The sequence below is a fragment of the Vombatus ursinus genome, unplaced genomic scaffold (assembly GCF_900497805.2).
Source record: "Vombatus ursinus unplaced genomic scaffold, bare-nosed wombat genome assembly UNPS02014959.1, whole genome shotgun sequence".
Taxonomy (NCBI): Eukaryota; Metazoa; Chordata; class Mammalia; order Diprotodontia; family Vombatidae; genus Vombatus; species Vombatus ursinus.
Genome location: NW_020954737.1, coordinates 3768017 through 3790046, shown reverse-complemented (window position 1 = coordinate 3790046; position 22030 = coordinate 3768017). Strand labels below are relative to the sequence as shown.

The window sequence follows — 22030 nt, the reverse complement described above, 5'->3', positions numbered from 1 at the left end:
GTGTTCATCAGAGTGCACTTTCCCCCTCATTTTGAAAATCTAGCTGTCTGGCATCTCACTCATTCTCCATGATTTCTCAAAGGTTACAGACTGGTTTGCTGATCATATTTGCCAGTTCTTCCTGCAACTTGGGATGTAACTGCTTTAGGCCTAAAAACACGAACAATAAGTACAATAAGTGTTCTCTTACTGTCTCACTTAGTATGTGCTTCAATTCCCTCCCAACCATGGTGGTGAACTATTATTTGTTCTATGGTTCTCATCTTGAAGATTAGTCTCCTTGGAAGAGAAGACAGAAGATTGTACAGGGAGAGGATTAATCAAGGTAGGGTCACAACTATTCAACAGGGCATTTCCAAGCTTTTTTTCAAAAAGCTAAAAGGAAATGAACCTACACAAAGAGCCTGTATTCTACCTCTACTCCCCACCCCCTTGACAATGATAAATGGGCAAAATACATACAAGTGCACACCCATACGCATACACACAGCAGCGGAACAACAGAAATATCTCATTCCTAAGAACCCCACCCCCATCCCAAACAATGTCCTTTGTAGATGTCCACTCAAGTCAGAGAGCTATAATCTGGAAAGTACCTTTGGTATCATTTAGTACACTCCTATCTTACCGATGAGGAAACTGAGGTTCTGGATGGTTAACTGACCCATCCAGGCTCATACAGCTAGTTAGTAGAAGAGCCAGAAGTAAAACTCGAGACTTCTAATTCCCAGATCAGTGTTCTTTCCCCTAAATCATTCTTCCCATTTGTTGAAGATGATAAAGTGAAACTAAATGCTCCATCTGATGCTTTGCATCAAAGAAATGGTCCCCATTCCTCTTTCCTTAATATTCTGAGCTCTGTATATTGGTCACCCCTAACTTCGTGATCCTTTCAGTTAATTCCTCCAGTTTGAGGTGTACTTACTACCTTTAGCTGTAGCTGAAACAGAAGCAACAATAACCAGATGGGCACATCTGCAGAACACATCCTGGGGGAGACTTGGTGTCAGGGTTTCACAGTTGGGGAGCAGAGAAGAGGGTGTTGGTGTTTGAGTGAGTAGAAAGGATGGATCATCAAGAGAAGCAGCACAGACAGGAGGCAGATGGAGGGAAGACAAGAAGGTGAGAAGCAGAGCCAGAGATGGGTGAGTGGCATCCTATAAGAACTTCATTTGAAAGCAAAAAAAAAGGGGGGGGGGAAGGGGGATCATTTTGTGAGGACAAGAGTCAAGAGGCATAATTGCTGCACATCCAGAACATGGCATACCTGGTTTCATCTCAAGGGTCTGGGGCTTGGTCCTCACTACTCATACAGTGGCTGATTCCTTGTTTAAAAGAGATCAGCACATGTAAAAGAAGTGAGGGGAAAGAAAGGAAGGTAATGAGAAAGTGAGAGTGAATTCAAGCTAGAGGAGGAGGCAGGGAAATGTTAGAAGAGGAGGAGGAAATATAAACACACAGAGACACAGAGTCCAAGAGAGAGAAAACAGAGGACTATGTAAACACATTCCAGGTACAACACATCAGAACTGAAGTCACGGAGATCTGCAAATAGCCCACACTTGTGTCTCCATTCACTTCATTTTCTGGTTTTCCCTGAGCATTATAATGTTGTTCCCTTCAAACATCTGACAATTTCCCAAGCCTGGAAAAATCTATGTCCAAATGAAGTCTTCCAGTCTCATTCACTTCTTCTATTCCCCTGCCCCTCCCCCTTCAAAAGCTGGAGGGGACAGACTACCCCCACCAACCCTGGCCTTCAAACAGTCTCTACCTACATAAATATTGCATAGGAGTATTGCTGGCATTGCCTCATGAGGAGGAAATGCAAGCTCAGAGCTCAATATGGCAAGAAGCCCATCCTTGAACAATCCCCACCTTTCCCACCCCCCACCCAAAAAAATCCCCAAGTCCCCAAACAAGTGGTTCAACTTTATTTTAAAATTGTACAAAATGGCCACGGGTGGCTATAAAAAACTTTGTCTTCAGAAGGTGTGAAAACTCAGGAACAACAGAGCCAGCATCGTTCACAGTGTAGTGGAAAAGCTTCTTTTGAGGCAGAAATCACAATTCATCTTTCTTCTTTCCAAGTCGCTCATGGTCTCGCTCTCGGAGAGTTCGAACGAAAGAGACAAACCCTGACTCCTGAAAGAAAGGACGGTAGAGAGCAAAGGGGGTGAGGGGCAGGAAGGGAAAGGGGTCTTTTCATTATCTGATAAAGGCCACAGAAGTCTCCTTCTCACTTTGCTGACAGCCTCTTCCCTCACCCCACTGGGTCAGCAGACAGAGCTGAAGAAGGTGGCTTCAGTCATAACCTATTGGTCCAGATGAGAGCCCAACAAAGTTAGTTGGCTGCAATTTTGAGCTATTCCTTCCTCAGCTTTGCCCTTTGGAGTTGGTAACAGTTCAGTCCTGAACTCTGAAACCCAATTAGTCACCAGGAAAAGAGTATCTCTTATAGTATACCCTTGCGATATTTTCTGTTCCATGTGTGAAGAACATGTGTTTTACCCTGCATAACCAGGACATGGGGAAGGAATTTTTTTTTCCAGTATTAGAGGTGAGTTTCTCCCATGAAATAAGGGATGGACTCTGTGGCTGTATGAGAGAGTAAAGCTAACTAGCTCACACAAGGACTGACCGAGACTTTAACCAAACACAAATTATTGCTTGATAGGCATCCACCCTCCTTCCCCCATGAGGGGGCTGAAGGAACAATAGCTTTGTCAGGCATCACCACACTGTTCTTTCATTTTGCTGGCATTATCCTTTTGCCTTTTTTTTTTTTTTTTGGCAATTGGGGTTAAATCACTTGCCCAAGGTCACACAGCTAGTAATTGTCAAGTGTTTGGTCTGAGGCAGGATTTGAACTCAGGTCCTCCTGACTTCAGGACCGGTGCTCTATCCATTGTATCACCTAGCTGCCCCTCATCCTTTTGCTTTCAAAGGGCCCCCTCTCCACTCACATTTCCCACCTGCCAGGGTATCTGAGAGTTGTCAATAATGGAAGCTATTCCCCTGACTAATTCAACTGGACAAAGATGTATTAAGTACCTCCTAGGTGCCAGGCTCTGTGCTCAGGCCCTGCCCTCCGGGAGTTTCCAATGAGAAGTAGTGGCAGAGCATGGGGAAAAGGAGAAATAGACCTGGGATTTGAGTCCTGTCCCTGACATTTACAAGCTGCATGACTATGAGCAAATTACTCAACTTTTCTGAGCCCCAGTTTCTTCATCTGTAAAAGGGTCATCCTGCATGGAGTGCCTATGTCATAGGGCTGTTTGGAGGTTCTGATAACATGACAACGTACGTGCCAGGAACAACTGTGGGTATTACAAAAGGTCACAGAGGAGGCAGTGGCTAACCTGAGACTTCTTGGAACATCAGGGTGATGGGAGCTGAGATCAGCAGGGAACACGTTCCAAACATGGCTGAGACTGTGTGGAGGCAGCAGATGGACTCTAGAGGTTGAGGAATAAGTAACTGTCTAGTTTGGCTGGGACAAAGAGTGTGTGAAGGGAAGTAACCAATGTAAAATAGGACTAAATATCAGGCTAATGGCTAATTTTTATCTCTGAAACAACAGGGAAACACTGAAGGTTTTCCAACAGGGAGGTGTGACATGGTTGGAACTGTGCCTGTGGATGATGACTGGCAGTTGTGAGGAAGAGACACTGGATTAGTGCATGGATGAAAGCAGGGGGACCAGTCAGCAGGCATAGCAATATCCAGGTGTAAGTCATGAGGGCCTTGGGGGGGGGCGCGCTTATGATCCCATAAGTTGGGAAAAGGGGATGAACAAGACACCTGTGGAAGGAAATTTAGAGGAGGGGCAGGTCTTAGGGGAAATGTTATTAGTTCCCTTTTCAACACACTGGGTTTCAGATGCTGATGCGACATCAGCTTAGAGGTGTTCAGGAGAAAGATGGCAACAAAGGACAGGAGTCCAAGAGAACTGGATATGCAGATATGGGAGTCATAAGCAAAGAGATAAACTGGACCCCCATAAACAGATGCAATCACCAACAGCATGTGTAAAGATGTGTAGGAACAAGGTGTATCAGCAAAGGGAACTAAAAATGAGTGGCCATACAGGTAGAAAGAGAATCATGAGAGAGCAGTGTTACAAAGGCTAAGAGAAGGAGGGGTGGTATCTGGAGGAAAAGGGCATATTTATAGGCAGTGGAGAAAGAGCCCATAGATAAAGGCTGAAAATGAGGGAGGAAGAAAGAGAATTATTGATGGGGCAAGCAGCCAGGAGAGACTGGAGGAGGCAGGATCAAGGGCACAAGTTGTTGGGTTAGTCTTGATAAAGAAAAGAATCACTTCTTTTGCAAGGACCACAGCAAAGGAGGAGAGGATAGGTAAAAATTTAGAAGGGTTTTGATATGTGGAGTAGGGAAGAGGAAGGAGTTCCTGAGATACAGACTCAATTTTCTAACCAGAGAGGGAAATATTGGAGTTCAAAATGCTGAAGGCAGCACAGTCATGGATGATGTTGAGATCTAAGCCATAGCTCTTCCTCGAGGGTAGCTAAAGTGAAATAAATATAGCTCATGGGAGTTGATGAGGCAGATGAACTGGGAGAACAAAAGTTTTTGAGGGGGGTATATCAAACATATTTTTGAAGTCCTTAATTATGAGGACAGAAATAGAAGTAGTTAGGAAAGCGACAAGCTGGGATTGAACTTCTGTAGAAAGGACAGAGAGGTCCTTGGTGGCTGGTAGATTATAGCCACAAGGATCTAGCAGAATGATGGCAGTATAGACAACTACTGCCTCACAAAGAAAGGAGGAAGGTTATAGAATTACGGTTACAGTGATAGTCTGGAAACGATGTTGAAGAGCCAGCAGTGGGCAGGTTACTCCTCCTTGTGGCCCAGTGTGTTAGGGGGCATAAGAGAAGGAACAACTGGTACTGGAGACAGTGACCAAGGAAGTAGGATCTCTTGGAGAGAAGGGTTCCAGGTGACAAAAGTTCCATGAATCTAGCATTGTTTTCCCCAAAAAGGAGACAACAGGAAGAAGAAAAGGAAGAATAAAGTTAAGTAAAACTTCTTCAGCCACCTGGACACCAGGAGAGAGTCTGATGGGTGTGTCCTGAAACCTAGGCTTTTAAGATATTGCCGACTCCCAAGAACTACTGCCCTTAGCACCGCCATATACAGAGTTCTGTCTCGGGGAAGATCCACAGATTCCAGGAGTGAATGATCACATCTTTTTTCAGATTCTGAGGTGACCTTTGCCTTCCAAGGCCACCAACATGGCAGGCAGGTGTTAGATCTCAGAAGGGGAGATGTTCTTATTAACATTTTTTTCTGCAACCCTCAAATTGAAACTCCAAGGGGTGTAATAGTTCACCATTTAATTTTTCAAAAATTATATTAAAGTTGGAATTCAATCAATAAATATTTATTGAGTGGCTAATATGCACTAATATGTACCTAATATGTACTAGCCAGTGAGGATATAAATGCACAGAACGGCACAGTCCACACTCAAAAGGAACTTACATTCTAATGGGGGAGACTACAAGTACACATGTAAAGATATATAAGCATAAACACAAAATGAATAAATACAGATATACTGTTGAATACAAGGTCATTTGGAAGGGAATACACTAGAAATTGGAAGAGAGAGAAGGATAGTTTCTGGAAAGGCTTACTGTAGAACATAGTACTGCAGCCATGTCCTAAAGGAAAAGAATCAGTAAAGAATCACTCCATGAGGTGAAGGCAAAGACAGGGTACAGCCCAGGCATTTGGAAGGGACAGTACGAAGGGATAGAGATGGAAGATGGAGTATCATGTGTGGGAAATAAGAGAGAGAAGTCAGTTTGGCTGAATCATAGAGTGTGAGAAGGGGAATAATATTCAATGAGGCTAGAAAGAGAAATTCTTCCTTACTTAAGGATGGAAAATTAATATCTATTAATCTATCTATAGTTATATCTATATCACCTAGAAATACAAATGTGTAAAATGTTTTAATCCCATGCTGGGATTAATGAATACTTTGTTGTAACCAACTTAGCTAGCAATCCACAGAAAGACTGTATGAATGGAGTAGTCAGGTACCTGAATCTGAGAGAAGATATTATTTTCAGGCAGCCTTGTGAAGTACAATCTGTTTTCTTAATAATGGAACTCTCTCAGGTAATCTGGGATATATAGTTGCCATACCTATGCCTTCCTCCACCCTCTCCAACAAATCTGACAAAATCCAGCACCCATTATGGTCACTCCCTGAATTAGGACAGGGACAATATAATGAGGCTGATAGCTTTCCTCAACACGAAACCATGGAATTGGGCTGAGTATGGAGTTAAGGAGGAGAAGGAGGAAAGGAAGAGAGATCAAGGAATGGAGTAGGCAGTGCTGGACTGAATAGTCCTGGGTCTGAAACCCAGAAAGAGCAAAAAGAGAGGAAGGGAGCAAGAACTGAGACTCAGAAATGGCACCAAGGGAAGAACTTAGTCAAGGCCATGTGGGAGTTTCCACATACTCACCGTCCGATCTCCATTATATTTTTCAATTATCTTCCCATAGTTGTAGTAGTTGAAGGTGGGGTAGCCATCAACCCCTTCTTGCTTACACAGATCCCGGTTCTTATCTTTGGCACAGTCAACTGCAGCACAGGCAATCTACCAGGAAAAGGAAACACTATGAGAGAAAAGGGCACCTCTGCACTCGTGGTCTGTAAGACAACATTTGTGGCTCACTTTATGGTGCTCTTGACATCACCATCAGTGGGGCACCCGCTCTAAGTCAGGCATTCTTAGCCTGGTGCCTGGGAATATCTTTTTAAGAACCATATCTTTGATAACCGTATTTTAATGTAATTGGTCTCCTTTGTAATCCTATGTATTTTATTCATTTAAAAACATTATTCTGAGAAAGGGTCTCTAAGCTTCATCAGCCTCCCAGAGGTTAAGAACCCCTGGGCCAAGCTGGTTTTTAATAGCAGCGGGCAGTGGGTTACTTTTTGCTTGGCTCTGAAAAGTCACACATTTGGAGCCAGCTAGTCAGGATTAAGATGTTTAGGCAGAGCAAAAGGAACAACAGTAGTAATAATCATGTAGAACAGAGTAGAATCGCAGCTTGATTCCGAGTCTACAGTTTCCAGAGAACCTAATTTTGACATGTGGAAATTTAGATTCCTCTATTGACAAGCACACCTCCAAGAGCAGAGGGAAAGAGATCAATTCTCTCTGAGCTTAGCCCACTATAGTTTGCCATAAAAGTAGTAATCATTTTTATAAGCAGTGAGGCCTGTAGAGGAACACAGGACCAAGGATTCAGAATAGTTAGATGGGTCTAAAAGGAAAGCAGGTAGTGGGCTCAGAATAACGAAGTCATCTCCATGAATTTTCCTCCTATCCTTCCTCTGTGCCTCCACTTAGAATTTTCCATAAGGTTCTGTGTCTGAGGGATCAGGAAAACACCCGAGTGTTCTAAATGTGTCTGAAAAGATCAGCTAGAGACATGGAGATTTATAAATTTATAAATACTTTGTTGTAACCAACTTAGCTAGCAATCCACAGAAAGACTGTATGAATGGAGTAGTTGAAGGCTTAGAGACATGGAGAGTTCAGGTTACAGTGTAGTTGGGAGGGGGACAGACAATATGGAGGATGAGTAGAGTTACATACAGTACATATGTCTCAAGGGGCTGGCATACATTTCTAAAGCTCAAGGGTTTTGAAAGATTTTTGTGAGGCTGCCATAGGCTCAGAGAGTCATTCGGCAAGGTAGGAACCTGAGGGAGGTCATCATATCTTCTCTTTCTTCCTCTGAAGACGGTAAACCCTACCCTAGTTCAGATGGGAGTCTGCCATATTCCAAAAGCTCTCTTAAGTGAAGGGATTTCACAGCTTCCCAAGTTCCTTTATTTGTCCACTTGCCCTTTATTCTTGCCCTGCAGGGCCCCCCTTTTTTTTCAGGGTCTCCTACAAGTTGAGAAGTTTCCCCTTATATTATCCGTATAGAATCAGACAGTAAAAATCACTGACTCCACCCAAGGAAGAAAAAAAAAATCTGTCCAAAGGTCACATACAAATAAAAAGCAACTTTAATGAGGTAGATTTTTTTTGGGGGGGGAGCAGCCTAGGCAATGGGGTTAAGCGACTCGCCCAGGGTCACACAGCTAGTAAGTGTCAAGTATCTGAGGCCACATTTGAACTCAGGTCCTCCTGACTCCAGGGCCGGTGCTCTATCCATTGCGCCACCTAGCTGCTCCTATGAGGGGAAATATAAAAGGTTTCGCTTAACTTACTTGCTTTTAAAATTAAGAACAGGTAGCATGTGACATTATTAAAAAGAACTAAAATTATTTTTACAGTTACACATTATAGTCGATTAAAGAGAAAATTGGGAAAAGAAGGTGCAGAAAGAAGGAAAAGGAAAGAGAGGAAGGAAGACAGTGAGTTGTGAGCAGAACATTCATTTACTTTGTAGGGCTTTAGACATTCAGATTAATTGCTAACTAAGGTTCAGGGTTCTTGAATTGCTCTTTATTTATAAATCTGCCAAGGCTTCCCTTTCTGATGGGAAAATAACCATTCCAATCCTATCAAACAATGTTTCCTGAAGGCTTACTAAGTGTCCAGGACCAGGAAGAAACATTATTTTCTGGGTGGTAGCAGCTGTGGCCAAAGCACTGTCAGTTCAGAGGCTACCAGATAAGAGATGAATTATAGACCTCAGGCCAGAAGTTATTGCCCCATTATTGGGACATCTAGGTGGCGCAGTGGGTAGAGCACCAGACCTGGAGTCAGGAAGACCTGAGTTCAAATATGGCCTCAGATATTTACTAACTGTGTGACCTTGGCCAAGTCACTTCACCAGTGTTATCCTCAGTTTCCTCATTTGTAAAATGGGGATAAAAATAGCATCTTCCTTCGAAGGTTGTTGTGAAAATCAAATGAGATGATAATTGTACAGTGCTTTGTATAGTGCCTGACATATAAGTGTTATATAAATGTTAGCTATTATTAGTTATCATTCTGTTCTCCAATTAATATAGAGTTGTAATTCCTGAGACAATTTGAGTTCTAAAGCATTTCTGAATTATGCAAATAAGTGAGGAAAATGGTAGTCTGTGAACCTCATATAAAACAATGTAGCTATCCTCGTGGTGCTGATTCTCAGAAGAGGGCCTTGCAGCTTTACTGTGATCACCTAACTAAGAGAAGGCTGAAGCATGGTCCTCCATAGGAGCCTGGGGACATTGGGCCAATGAGGTTGTTCCTTTAGCACAGCTTTCAAGTATCTGACAAGTGTTTTTAGACCCAATGGCTCCTGGTTGTTCTTCTTTATATTCATATTTAAATTATGAATTTAATTTGTACTCCTGTTTGAAGTATGAGGCACAATTTTATAAATCGACTAAATTAAAAAAATCTATTCTGAATTTCAAAACAAGGTGGTAGTCCCATAATCAAGTACAGCTTGTGGCTGCAAATGCTAGCCCACATCCCCCACTTCTAAGAGAGACAAGCTGTCAGCCTCCTCAAATTTCAACAGCTCATAAAATTTTACTTCATTCAGGAAACCTCCTTAGACGCTCTGGAAATAAGGCAGCAAACTCATCTTCTCTTCTCTCCACCAAACAAACACAAAATTCTCATGATGCCTCCTCCTAATCTGCACTTACTCACCCACAGCACAGGATGAACAGATTTTAACTTCTTTCTTCATGTTTGACCTGTCTAGATAGTACACCTGCCTGTTCTTTATGTCTCTGTCCACACGATGAGTGCTGATCATAGAATCAGAGGCTGCTAGCATTGGAAAGGCTGACAGAGATCATTTAGTCTAGCCTTTGCTCTGAATTCCTTTAAGAGCACAGGGAGGAAGGCAGAGGCAATGGCATCCCCACTCCACTGCAACCCACTGCTAGCACTATGTACAGAGTGACCTTCCCCTCAAACCTTTGTCTTTTTCATTGCCCCCTCCAGAAAGCTATCCACTCTAAGGGTCTTAAATTCCTTCTACTCTCGTATCTATCATCAGCTGAGGCCACTGAATAAGCCAAGTTAACTCTCAGGGGTGGGAGTACCCCCGCTAAAATATGTACTGCCACATGCAGCTTTATTGATTCAGTAAAATAAATCTCTGCAGGAGCTAATATTGACTTTGGCTATGAAAATGGAAGTGAATAACCAGCTGCATATTGATTGGGGGAAGGAGTGGGGACAGGCTTCTGGAGACAAAATAAAATTCTGGCTGAAAGAGGTAGAGAAAAGCACACCGAACCAGAACTCTGGAAACCTGGGTGTTGTCCCAGCTGGGCCACTATCACTACGACCTCAGTCAAATCCCAGTCTCTTTGGGCTTGTTATTACACTCCAAAAGGAGAGGGGGTGAATTAGCTGGTCTTTAGGGTCCCTTCTAGCATTAAGGTTCTATTAATATAGGAAATCCACTTCAGGAGTGAACTGATGAAGGGCCTGCTACCTTATATATCACAAATAAAAAAACAAACATCCCTTGATTGTCTACCAGCTATTCCTCACTCTAAGCCAGAAGGGTAGATGATGTAGGTAGAGCACCTGTGGGAGAAGACAGTGATCCTCACTTTTCTCAGGAACCCTGTCTCACCTTATGTTGACAGCATGGGCCTTTGGTTATCTTCTTCTAGCTGTGTTAAGTCCATGGCCTTAAGCCGACTCTGTTCCCTTTCCCCTAGACTGGTTAGCACTCTTTCTGGCATCTGTTCTACATCAACGTTACCTGATCCAAAGAGAAGGAACACAGTAAAATCCACATTTCTTCCCATTACCTTCAAGTTTGGGGCAGCTAGGTGGCACAGTGGATATAGCGCCAGGCCTGGAGTGAGGAAGACCTGAGTTCAAATCCAGCCTCAGACACTTACTAGCTGTGTGACCCTGTTTGCCTCAGTTTCCTCATCTGTAAACTGAGCTAGAGAAGGAAATGGCAAACCATTCTAGTATCTTTGCCAAGAAAACTTCAAATGAGGTCATGAAGAGTCATGTACAACTGAAACGACTGAACAACACCTTCAAGATTATAGTTTATGACAAAATCAAGATGTATTTATTGTTCCATTTCTGTCTCCTCAAACTCTGCTTTCCCTGGCTGAATTGTTCTTTCGCTTCCTCTGGTGATTTGTAGGACATGAAATGTACAAGAGAACTATAATTTCATGTAGGACTGGCCCACCCCCCAACCCCCTGTTATCTGATAGACTGGAAGAGGCATAGTCCAGATGAGTCACCCTGGGAACCCAGCTCCATGTTCCAATAAAAATCCAAGGCTTACACTACAAATAACTTATTAGTCTGGGCCTCAAAGGAGGTTGAAAAGACCCATGCTGAGAGATGACATACTATTTGGTAATGCTAACATCTCTGTCCCATCTCAGTCTAGAACCAAATTGCAACTGAAAGACCCTGACTCCCCTGTCCTTATAATTAATAGCTGTGGCCCCAGGGCTGTCTACATCTAGCAGGAAACATAAAATAAGACAGATAAGACAAAAAACTGCCCCACAACAGTTTTCTAATTTTACTTGCTAAGGCTACTCCTACTGATTCTCTGATCTCTTGGACTTCAGACCCTACTGCTCACCTGACCCTACAACATCTGGCAGCTCTTCCTTTAGTTAACTTCCCTGGAATTGGCGTCTGTTAGGTTGCTCCCATGTAAACCAATTCCTGGCCATCCTTGCCTGATTTCTGTCCCAGACAACAGGCTGACAGGTTTCATGTAGAATTAGCAAGTACAAAGAGGGTATGTGCCTGTCCCTGGCACTCTCATGTTCACAATGATCTTAGAAGGCATTTTCCTATTGAAATAATTTTTATACATGGTGTTTACATTTCCAAGTTAACTCACAAATGACTACACTATAACAATGCAAAACTGTAGCAACTGTTTACAAAATTTAAGAAATGTTTTTCACCATAAATGTGTAGACAATTTCAGCTACATGAAGTGTTAAATTAGCTTTTGTGGATTATCTGGGGAAGCTATCTATATTCTAGAACATTATTTCTACAGAAAAATGTGTTCTAAGCTCCAAGCAAACAACTTAAAAATGAACGTTTTTTTTTTTAACAAATGAACTTTTGAAATACAACCCATTTTCAAGATGGGAATGTGGCCTGGTAAATGGTTTGCAAATTTCTGCCATGAATGTGGTGTTTTTTTCCTTTGGTCACTGAGACTTTTGGCTGATAATGTACCATATCAGTACAGAAAAGCCATGTGACAAACTAGAGTGATAGTAATAATGTGTTTGTTTCATCAACATGGAAATATACAGGGGAAATGGCTTATTTTTGTTTTCATTGTGTGTATGCATATGTATTTGTTTTACTCAGTATATACAATTGCCTGAACTCAGGACCACTTGTGCAGTATGGGGTGCCCACAGAGGAATTTAGCTATTTTGGGGAGTAGCTTCTTCAGAGGCATGCCACGTTTCACCATGCCACCAATTTCTGATTTCTTCACATACACAGAAATCAGAGCTGAGTCAGGCATATGCTACTGTGCACAGCCTCCCTCTCCTTCCTCTCAATATATTCTAATCTGCAGTTTTAACTTGTTAATTTTATGCTTCATTAGGCTGTGGCTGCAGATGCCTCTGGCTTAAATATGATGTGGCTTCATTGATCATAGCCCTTTTCCCTTTCTCTCCTAGTTCCTCTCTCACTGTCTTTGGATTGTAAACCTGGCCCTTCCCAAGACAACCCTAAAGTGAAGCAGCTAGTGATAAAAATGCCAGGAGTGCCAAGGAAGCCAGCCCCCTCTACAAAGCTGTGCCAGGCACGGGGCAGGCTCCTACAGAAGAGAACAAGCATAGGTATTAGTGGGACAGCAGCGTTCAAGGGTGTAGAAAAAACAAACAGGGCCATACTACCTTGCGGTCATCTTTGAAGAGTTCGGCAGTGGCAGTGAAGTTCGGGATTGTATTTTTACAGTGTGGACACCCTGCACAAAAGGAGAGGAAGAGAGATGACAGAGTCAGTGGAAAGCCAAGTGAGATGGGAAGTAGCTGGTATAGACCCTCCCTAATGTAAGACCAATCTGGGTAGTAGAGGCTGTAAACCAGGTGAGCTTCTTGAACCCCCAATGGCCTAGGAAAGATGTGCCTTAACTTAGGGTGCAGACCAAGACACACATTTTTGGATATGTCTAATGTGGAAATCAGCTTTGCTGGCCTGCATATCTGTTACAAGCATTTTATTTTTCTTTTTAATGGGAGTAGGGAAGAGAAAATAGATGTTTGTTAACTGAAAAAAAAAGTTAAATTTAAAAGAAAGAAAGTTATGCCTTTCTTAGGACTGTCTCTCAGTTCTGTGAGCCTCTGGTGGCTCCAACCTTGAGAAGTCACTGCATCCCTCTGTTTATGAGGATTAACTCAGCATTTGTGTGAATTCCTTTCCCAGCATCCCAAAGCACACATGAAGAGGACAGGGCCGCTCTTGCCTGGGGGCCTTTTATCTCTGTCCAGACCTCTGACAACCAGAGGCAGCAAGTTAGGAGGAGATCTGCCCTAAAAGGATTCTTGCTTTATCTTCCTCTTCTTGGCAAAAGTCAAGGTCTTCATAGCTGCAGGCTGCTACCAGGCACGGCTATTTTCACCAGGAAGGACATATGCATTCAAGATATTGCAAATCCTCCTTTTTTTGCAAATGGGCTGGCAAGGCAACAGGCCATTCTCTCCATCCACAAATGACTAGTGAGGCCCAGCTGGGAATGGGAACATCAGCTTTCAAGCACTGCTCCTTCTGTTTATGTTTATTATCCCTTCAATTATCAGTGATGGTGCAGAAATCCATCCTCCTTTCCAACCACAGCTTTATGATAAAACAGTCCTAGAAAGATATTCACCAAACATATCTAGCCAACCTCTCAGGTGATGGGGTTTGGTTCTGATAGTGCCTGGGGAATAGGGCAAATCAATTTGTTCTGTAAAGTTTGGATTCAGTCAAAGGGCCACACTGAAGGAGCTAGAGGGCACACGTAGCCTCAACGTTGCAGGTTCCCCACCCTTGGTAGGCAGACTGTTCACCAGCCTTTGGAAGAACATGATTTCAAATGTTCTAGGTGCTCTCTCTCACTACCCTTTCCCCTATGGTTGTCCTAGCAGGAACTCTATTTCTTCCTATGAGGCTGGCAGACAAGAAGAGGGATGTATGGAAGGCAACCAGAGCAATTCAGAATACTGGCATCTAAATCCAACTGATTGTCTAGCATCTAAAGGCACTTCTCCTTTTCCAGAAAGGAATCTTATAATTTTATTTTTATTTGGTGTCTTTCACAGCTGGGAGAGCTAAATCCGAACAAGCATCCTTCCCCCATTGCCCTAAGTAACCATCTTTACCTTCAGACTATAAAATTTCTCATGGGGAGTGGGAATGACTAGCTTCTGTGCCATTTCATTCACCCCTGCCCATCTAAGTCTTCCTGTTTCATGATAGGCATTTGATAAAAACAAGCTGATGAGGCCCTCACAGGGAAATGTTAGACTTCTTCAGTGTCCAGACAGACTTAACAGAAATCTACCTTTGTTAGCTTTAACTGATGAAAACAAGCTATTTCTTTCAACTAGTTTCCTTGATTCTGTTAAAGAGAGCTGAGAAATGATTTCCCTGACAATGAGAACACATCTTAATAAAAATCTGCAAATGGGAAAGGCCACTTGCAATGCACCCATGTTTGGAACTAGTTTCAGGTTTCTCTTTCCTAGGAATAAGAGCCAAATTAATTCTCTGTAGCTCCAGAATAAGGAATGAAAACAGCACTCTGAGTAGTTTTAGGGGATTCCTCTTTCATTTTCCTAATTTGCAGGAGGGAAAAAAATCATATTTTAAAGTATTTTATACCAAATTAAAAATCTAATACAACTTTAAAACTGAATTCTGCGCTTAAGCCAAGCTGGGAAAAGGAGAGATGCCTCATTTCCACAGGCTGGTAGAGATCATATCTTGCCTAGAAGCAGTAAGATGGAAGGGGTAACCTCTTAAGGTCTAGGGATTTTATATTTTCCCCAAATGTCTGAAGTAGAAGAGAGGAGGATGCTGCATCTGTATGTGGGACTTTTATTTATTGGGGGAGAATAATGTTTAAAATGTTGGTTTTTACAGTAGAACAATAATTACAGTAAAACATCAATAATCTGACTTGAGAGAAAGAATGGGCTGGATCAGTGAAAATCTAGAATTAAAGAGCATTTAAAAAAAAGATTTAATGACAAAAACCACCTTTATATAGTTCTTTAAGTTTTGCAAAGTGCTTTTTTTTTTTCTTTTCAACAACAACGCAATGAAATAGGGAGTGAAAATACTTTTATAGCACTTGTTGGTGGGTGCCTCCTCTAGTTCACTACAGCCAGAAAGCCCCAAGCATGATTCACTTTATTGCCTAGCTATCTTTTTTGCAGCCACTTTACATTTGCTCTTAGCCCTGCTCCCCACTCTGTCTTCTAGTTCTAGGCCATAATCAAATGAACATTTCCATTACTACTGGAAAGGATGTATTAATCTATTTCCCTATGGCTATATTTACCATCACTGTAACTTTCCAAACTACAATTCCCCCCCAGCTCAATCTGCCATCACTCACCTATATGTATAGTCAGTCTCCCCTTATTATGATAGAATGTACTTGAGGGCAAGAACTGTCTTAGCTTTTATATTTATGTCCCCAGCATTTGGCACATAGTAAGTGATTGACAGATATTTTTTCATTTATTCATTTTACAGAAGAGAGACTGAGGCCCAGAAAGGGAAAGTGATTTGTCCATGGCCACACATCTAGCAAATTGGGACTAGGGTTTGAACTCAGGTTGTCTGACTCCAAGCTAAATTCTTTTTCTATATATCTACATAGATATATATTTCTATATTTCCCATATCATTCTATCTTATAGTATGGCTTCAAGAACGTAAAATAGTATGAAGAGTTAACAAAACATTGCCAAAGAGATATCCTTATGGGCCTCCTCCAGTTAGCAGATAAAATCTGTATTTGGCACACAATTCTATGCTAATAAGTAGGGCTTGAAAAAAATTGTTCCTTTAAGTAGGAGAGCATTCCTCTTATAATTTTGCTTATATTCTTAACTGCTTATTAAAATCTTTACTCACAGAGATTTCAAAGATAAATTTCAACTCAGACCATGAGGCCCTGGTCAATAACTTTTTTTGTCTCTTTCTTCCCTTTGATATTATACAGAAATAGAAAGAAAGGAAGGAAGAAAGAAAAAGAGTGAGGAAGGAAGGAACAAAGGAATTAGAAGGGAGGGGAGAGTGAGAAAGGAAAGAGAGAAAGAGTGAGAAAGAAAAAAGAAAGAAAAGAAATTAATAGAAGTTGGGGGAGGAGGAAGGACAGAGAGAGAGAATAAATGAGTACAATGCAAAATCCAATGCTGAACCATTGAATGACTGGAAAGTTTCAACTTTTGGTTGTGGGGGATCAAAATAAAGCAATGAGAGAGATGGCAGGCTTGGGAAGGGGGCATAGTCCTTGGGTACAAGCTGGATTGTGACATCATCTGCCCTAAACAGATTGAACTTCAGGCTAATTTTTGCTGGGACATTAGAAGTCTTCCCAGCCAGAAACACTTTCCTAAGATTTCTTCTGGCACTGCTACTGCTCCTTTCTTATGCATTTGCCTTACTCTTCTTTTGTATCATCATTATTTTGTGTATTTTTTTCCTCTCCTTACATTAGTTTAAGCTCCTTATGGCTCCTTTGATAGTTAGTTACATTACACAAGGTGGGTGCTTGATAAATTCTCTTTGAATTGGAATTTGTTGATGGTTTTTTTTGAGAAGAAAAGTCTGGTTTGTATTTTTTAAAAGATTGCTTTTTGATAGTGAATAGTGATATCAGATAAAAGCCTAACAATTTAGGGCCTGTACCTTATTTGGATCCCGGGAGACCCCTGCTCTCTTAATACAGCAACCATGATAGCTTGTCTAAAATGCGTGCTCTCTGAAATATGCCAATAAGCCAGAGGTCACAAGCTACCCTTTTATAGTGAGAAAGATTGGAATATATTCTTAAAAGAAATAAAGAATGGCTTGAAAATCTACAGAGATTTTCAGTACTCATGGCCAGGCTTCACCAATACAATATAAAAGATAATGTTATCTAAATTAACGTATAGATTTAGTACTATACCAACCGAACTATCAGAGGAATATTTTATAAAGGTAGATAAAAATAGTAACAAAATTCACTTGGAGGAATAAAAAACAATCCAGAACCTTAAGGGAAATAATGGAAAAAAGTAGGAATAAAAAGGGAATAGAATGTTTATACCTCAAATTATACTATATACATATATATATGGGTTTTTTTGGGGGGCTAGGCTATGGGGTTAAGTGACTTGCCCAAGGTCACACAGCTAGTGAGTGTTAAGTGTCTGAGGCCAGATCTGAACTTAGGTCCTCCTGAATCCAGGGCCGGTGCTCTATCCATGTCATCACCTAGCTGTCCCCTATAAAGTATTAATGACAAAAACTATTTGATAGTGGTTAATAAGATAGAAAAGTAAATCAGTGGAACAGACTACGTAAGGATGAATTAGGCTCTACTGAACTCAGTACTGGAGAAACCCAAGAACATAAATCACTTAGGGAAGAACACTGGACAAGAACTGCTAAGAAAACTGGAAAGCAGTGCGGCAGAAATTAGGTTTAGAACATCCTACATCATATGCCACAATACTTTTAAAATGCCTAGAATTTTTAAAAAATGAGAAGAAAACCAGATCAAGTCCCTTTAATAGGGATGGCTAGGGAAACAATCCTTTTTTTTTTTTTTAAATTGATATCTTCTGCCTTTATATCACCTAAATTTCTGCCTGTCCCCCCCCCCATCTCTCTGAGAGAGCCATCCAATGCAATAAAAAATTTTTTTAAAGAAAAAAAAATTGGAAGAAAAAAAATCAGCAAAACTGATCAATAGATTGAAAAAAAAAATCAGAAAATATATACTATATTCCACATCTGTGAACTTCTCACCTCTGCAAAAGAGAGAGGGGAGGTGCCTTCTTGTATCTCTTCTTTGGGGCCATGGTTCTTTATTTTAATTTTGCAAAATTCAGTTTTAATTGTTTAGTGTTTGTTGTTCTTTACATCTACACTGTTGGAGTCAATGTGTATATTGTTTTCTTGGTTCTACTTGCTTCATTCTAAATTCGTTCCTGTAAATTGTTCCATGGTTTTCTGTATTCATCATATTGTAATTTCTTATAGCATAGTACTATTCCATTACATGTTAACACATTTAACCACTTTCCAATAATGGGCATCTACTTCGTTTCCAGTTCTTTGCTACAACAAAAAGTCTTCCTAGAAATATTTTGTGTATATGTGGATTTTCTTTCTATCAAACATATACTTTGGGGCATACACCTAGTTGTAGAATCTCTGGGCCAAAGGGTACAGATATTTTATGCACTTTATTTGCATAATTCCATACTGCTTACCGAAATGGGAGCACTAGTATACAGTTCCAAGTACTCTAACATTGACTAAATCCATCTTTTTCATCTTTACCAATTTGCTGGGCATAAGATGAAACTTCAGGGTTGTTATGATTTGCATTTCTCTTGTTATTAGTGATCTGGAGTATTCTTTTATAGTGTTAATAATTTATGGTTCTTTTGAGAATTGTTAGTTCACATCCTTTTACCACGTATCCACTAGGGAATAACCTTCAATTTTTTTTTAATCTGTCTCTATATCTATCCATCCTGTGCATTTTAAAAACAAACAGGAGAAAACAGAAAGGGCACAAACAAAGAGCAATGTTGTTACTACTTTGTTAAAAGAAAGAGAAAAAAGAATTCTTCTCCTGCCCATAGTTGTGAACAGTATATAAATTACTTCTCTTATGATTTTTTTACGGTATGATTAAGGGGAGAATTCTTAATGAAAACTGGAGACAAAGGTGATCACAAAAGGCAAAATAAATAATTTAGATTACATGAAATTGAATAGTTTTTGCACTACAAAAGCAATGTAACCAGGATAAGGAGGGAAGTGGCCAACCAGGAAAAAATTTTGCACCTATTATCTCTGATAAGGGTTTGACATCTAAGATACATAGGGAATTAATGCAAATATATATCACCTAAAACTACTCCTCAATGGTCAAAGTGCAATTACTTGCACTATAAGAACATGAACAAAGAGTTGCAAACTGCCAACAACTATATGAAAATACAGTCTAAATCATAATAATTAACTTTGAGGCTTTACCTTTACTCCCAGAAAGCTGGCAAGTATGACAAAAGATGTGAATAGTCAATGATGGAGCGGCTATGAAAAGACAGGCCTATTAATGTACTATTAGAAAAGTTGTGGATTGGTTCAACCATTCTAGAAAACAATTCTGGAATAATGCCAAGAAAGTGACTAAGACATCCAGACCTTTTGACCCAGACAGCTCACTGCTAGGCACATACTCCACGGAGGTTGATGATAAAAAGAAATGTCCAAGATATTTATAGAAACACAATTTTCATACTAGCAAAGAACTGGAAATAAAGTAGATGTCTTGGAGGATTGATTACACAAACTGATTCATGAATGTAACTGAATATTACTTGTACTAAAATAAATGAAAGCGAAGATTGTGGAAAAGCATGGAAAGACTTTTATATGAAACAAAGTGAAGTACACAAAGAGTGTGTGTGTGTGTGTGTGTGTGTGTGTGTGTGTGTGTGTGTGTTGGGACGGGGTAATTATACAGTGTTACTTTTTTTTTTGGACTTTCCATTTACGTTGCTGAGACATTCTCACAAAGAAATTCTAAGGCCCTAAGAAACAACAGTAGCCAAGGACTGAACTCTTTTTAAGGAGTCTTATAGGTAGGGAGGGTCCTGACTTGCTACAACAACTGTCAGATTCTTCATCTGCTGAGCTGGCAGAGTATGGGCAGGTGAAGCCTCCCAGGGAGTGCAGCTGAAGCCTCAGAAAGATGTTCTAGATGGAAGTTAGGGGCAGTGGGGCCCCCAAAGGAGGGTTGATGACAACTGGGTCAGTTTGTTACTAGACTGAGCTCCATACCCACAGGGTTCCCCACAAAGCTCAGCTTTGATTATTTTCACTCCATGAGGCTGAGCTACTGTAACTTGGGGAAAGACAAAGAAAGGTGAGAGCAAAGAAGGAAATCCTAAGGTCTATTCTGTTAAGTATCAATTAACATGTTTAAAATGGGAACACACAAAAGTCCAAAGTCACAAACACCAGTGCAGGAGCTGAGTTGAGTTGTGGATCGTCCTTAGATTAAGTCTGACTAAAACCAGACTCATATGGGAGCTCAGAAGAGGCAACGTGGCAGCTGCTTCCCCCACAGGCACTCAGCGGGAGCATGGAAGGAGGAGGGAGAGGGATGGCACTATTCAGAAGGAAGGGTATTACTCAAATTTTCCAAGCCACCAGGGTCTTGGGGATGGAAGTGTATTTATATCGGTACCTAATTAAAGAGAAAGAGAAAGTAGGAGAATATGAAGGTTAGGTGGCCTGCTAGGAAGAAGGCAGTCTAAGCTGCCCGCCTTAAATAAAAATAGGAAGGATTTAAGTTGGACAATGGATGGATTCTCAACAGTTAGGGGTGTGTGAGATACTGCAACAGGTAAGAGAAGGCAATTTCCTTCTCTGGCAATCTTTAAGAATAGACTAGGTAACTCTCCTCTGTGTAATGAACTGATGAGGTACAGGTGCTCCAGACCACGGCGTAGGGGAAAGACTTTGAGTCAGGAGAGTGGGTTCAAGTCATCCCTGTTGTATGAACATGGACAAAATCATTCCCCTCTCTGGACCTCAGTTTTCTCATCTATAAAATGAGAGGTAATCTTCTAAGGTCCTTCCCAGTTTTAATGGCCTGCAAACCCCAAGAAGGACCTGTGTGTCCAGAGAATCTCTCAGCCTCTGTGTTTGGTCCAGAGATGCTCTTTTTCAGGTGAATGAGAGGTTAGTGCCCACTGCCTCCCTGTTCCATACAAACTTCATGTCTAGATCCCCCCTGTGATACATGTCTAAGTCCCCGTTCACTCACAGGGTGCGTAGAACATGACAAGAGCGTGCTTCTTTTTCTTCAGGGCTTCCCGAAAGTCTGCTCCGGTCAGGTGCAGCACGCTCGTTTGCTTTTCTTCCCAGGCAGGCTCTGGGGGTGGGGGTGCCTCAGGACTGGAAGAAACAGAATACAACTTTGATTCCAGCTATATGTGCTATCTTTCAAATGCAGATATCCACAAAGATACATAATTTTTGCATGTTTTAGAGAAACCTTTTTATATCACTGCTTAAAACCTTAATGTATGTATATTTAAAACATATATTTTGCCAGGCATGGTAGAGCACTTCTATAATCCCTGTTTCTAGGGAAGGCTGAGAACTGGTGAACCTCTTGGGTTTGGGAGTTCTGAACTAAAGTGGGGCTAAAGCCAACAGAGTATCTACTAAGTCTGGCACTAATGCGGTAAACCTTTGAGAGCAGAGAGTCAGCAGGTTGCCTGAGGAGGGTAAAAACAGGCCTGAATCAGAAAAACTGAGTAGGTTAAAGCTTCTATATTGATTAGAATTGTTATTAGATCCATGAGTAGTCACTGCATTTCCAGTTTGGGCAAGATAGGAAGAGCTAGTGAGAAAGAAGAAAGAAAGAAAAAGAGAAAGAGAAAAAGAAGGAAAGAAAAGGAAGGAAAGAAGGAAGGAAGAGGAAAGGAGGGTGGGAGGAGGGAAGGAGGAAGGGAAGGAAGAAGGAAGACAAAAGAATAAGAAAAAAGGTCTTGTTAAGCTTAGATTTTAAAAAATCTATGCCTTTTTAAAAAAATTTTATTTTTAGGCAATTGGGGTTAAGTGACTTGCCCAGGGTCACACAGCTAGTAAGTGTCAAGTGTTTGGTCTTTGGATTTGAACTCAGGTCCTCCTGACTCCAAGGCCGGTGCTCTATCCACCTTGCCACTAAGCTGCCCCCAAATCTATGCCTTTTCTTAGAAAGTTCTAGTAAAAGGAGATTTGCGCATTAGCTGCTTTTGAGAT

The 22030-nt window shown here is 41.2% G+C and overlaps 1 protein-coding gene across 1 annotated transcript in view; it reads right to left on the bottom strand.

Annotated features, from left to right (window-relative positions):
• Positions 1-1911: 1911 nt before the first annotated feature.
• PDIA5 (protein disulfide isomerase family A member 5) overlaps positions 1912-22030 on the bottom strand; it is a 172357-nt gene continuing 152238 nt past the window's right edge. The window contains exons 14-17 of the mRNA XM_027845336.1: positions 21048-21178; positions 12889-12959; positions 6509-6643; positions 1912-2145 (exon numbers count right to left, since the gene is read on the bottom strand). Coding sequence (XP_027701137.1) covers positions 2065-2145; positions 6509-6643; positions 12889-12959; positions 21048-21178 — 418 coding nt within the window. The 3' untranslated portion in view covers positions 1912-2064. The remainder of the gene's footprint in view (positions 2146-6508; positions 6644-12888; positions 12960-21047; positions 21179-22030) is intronic.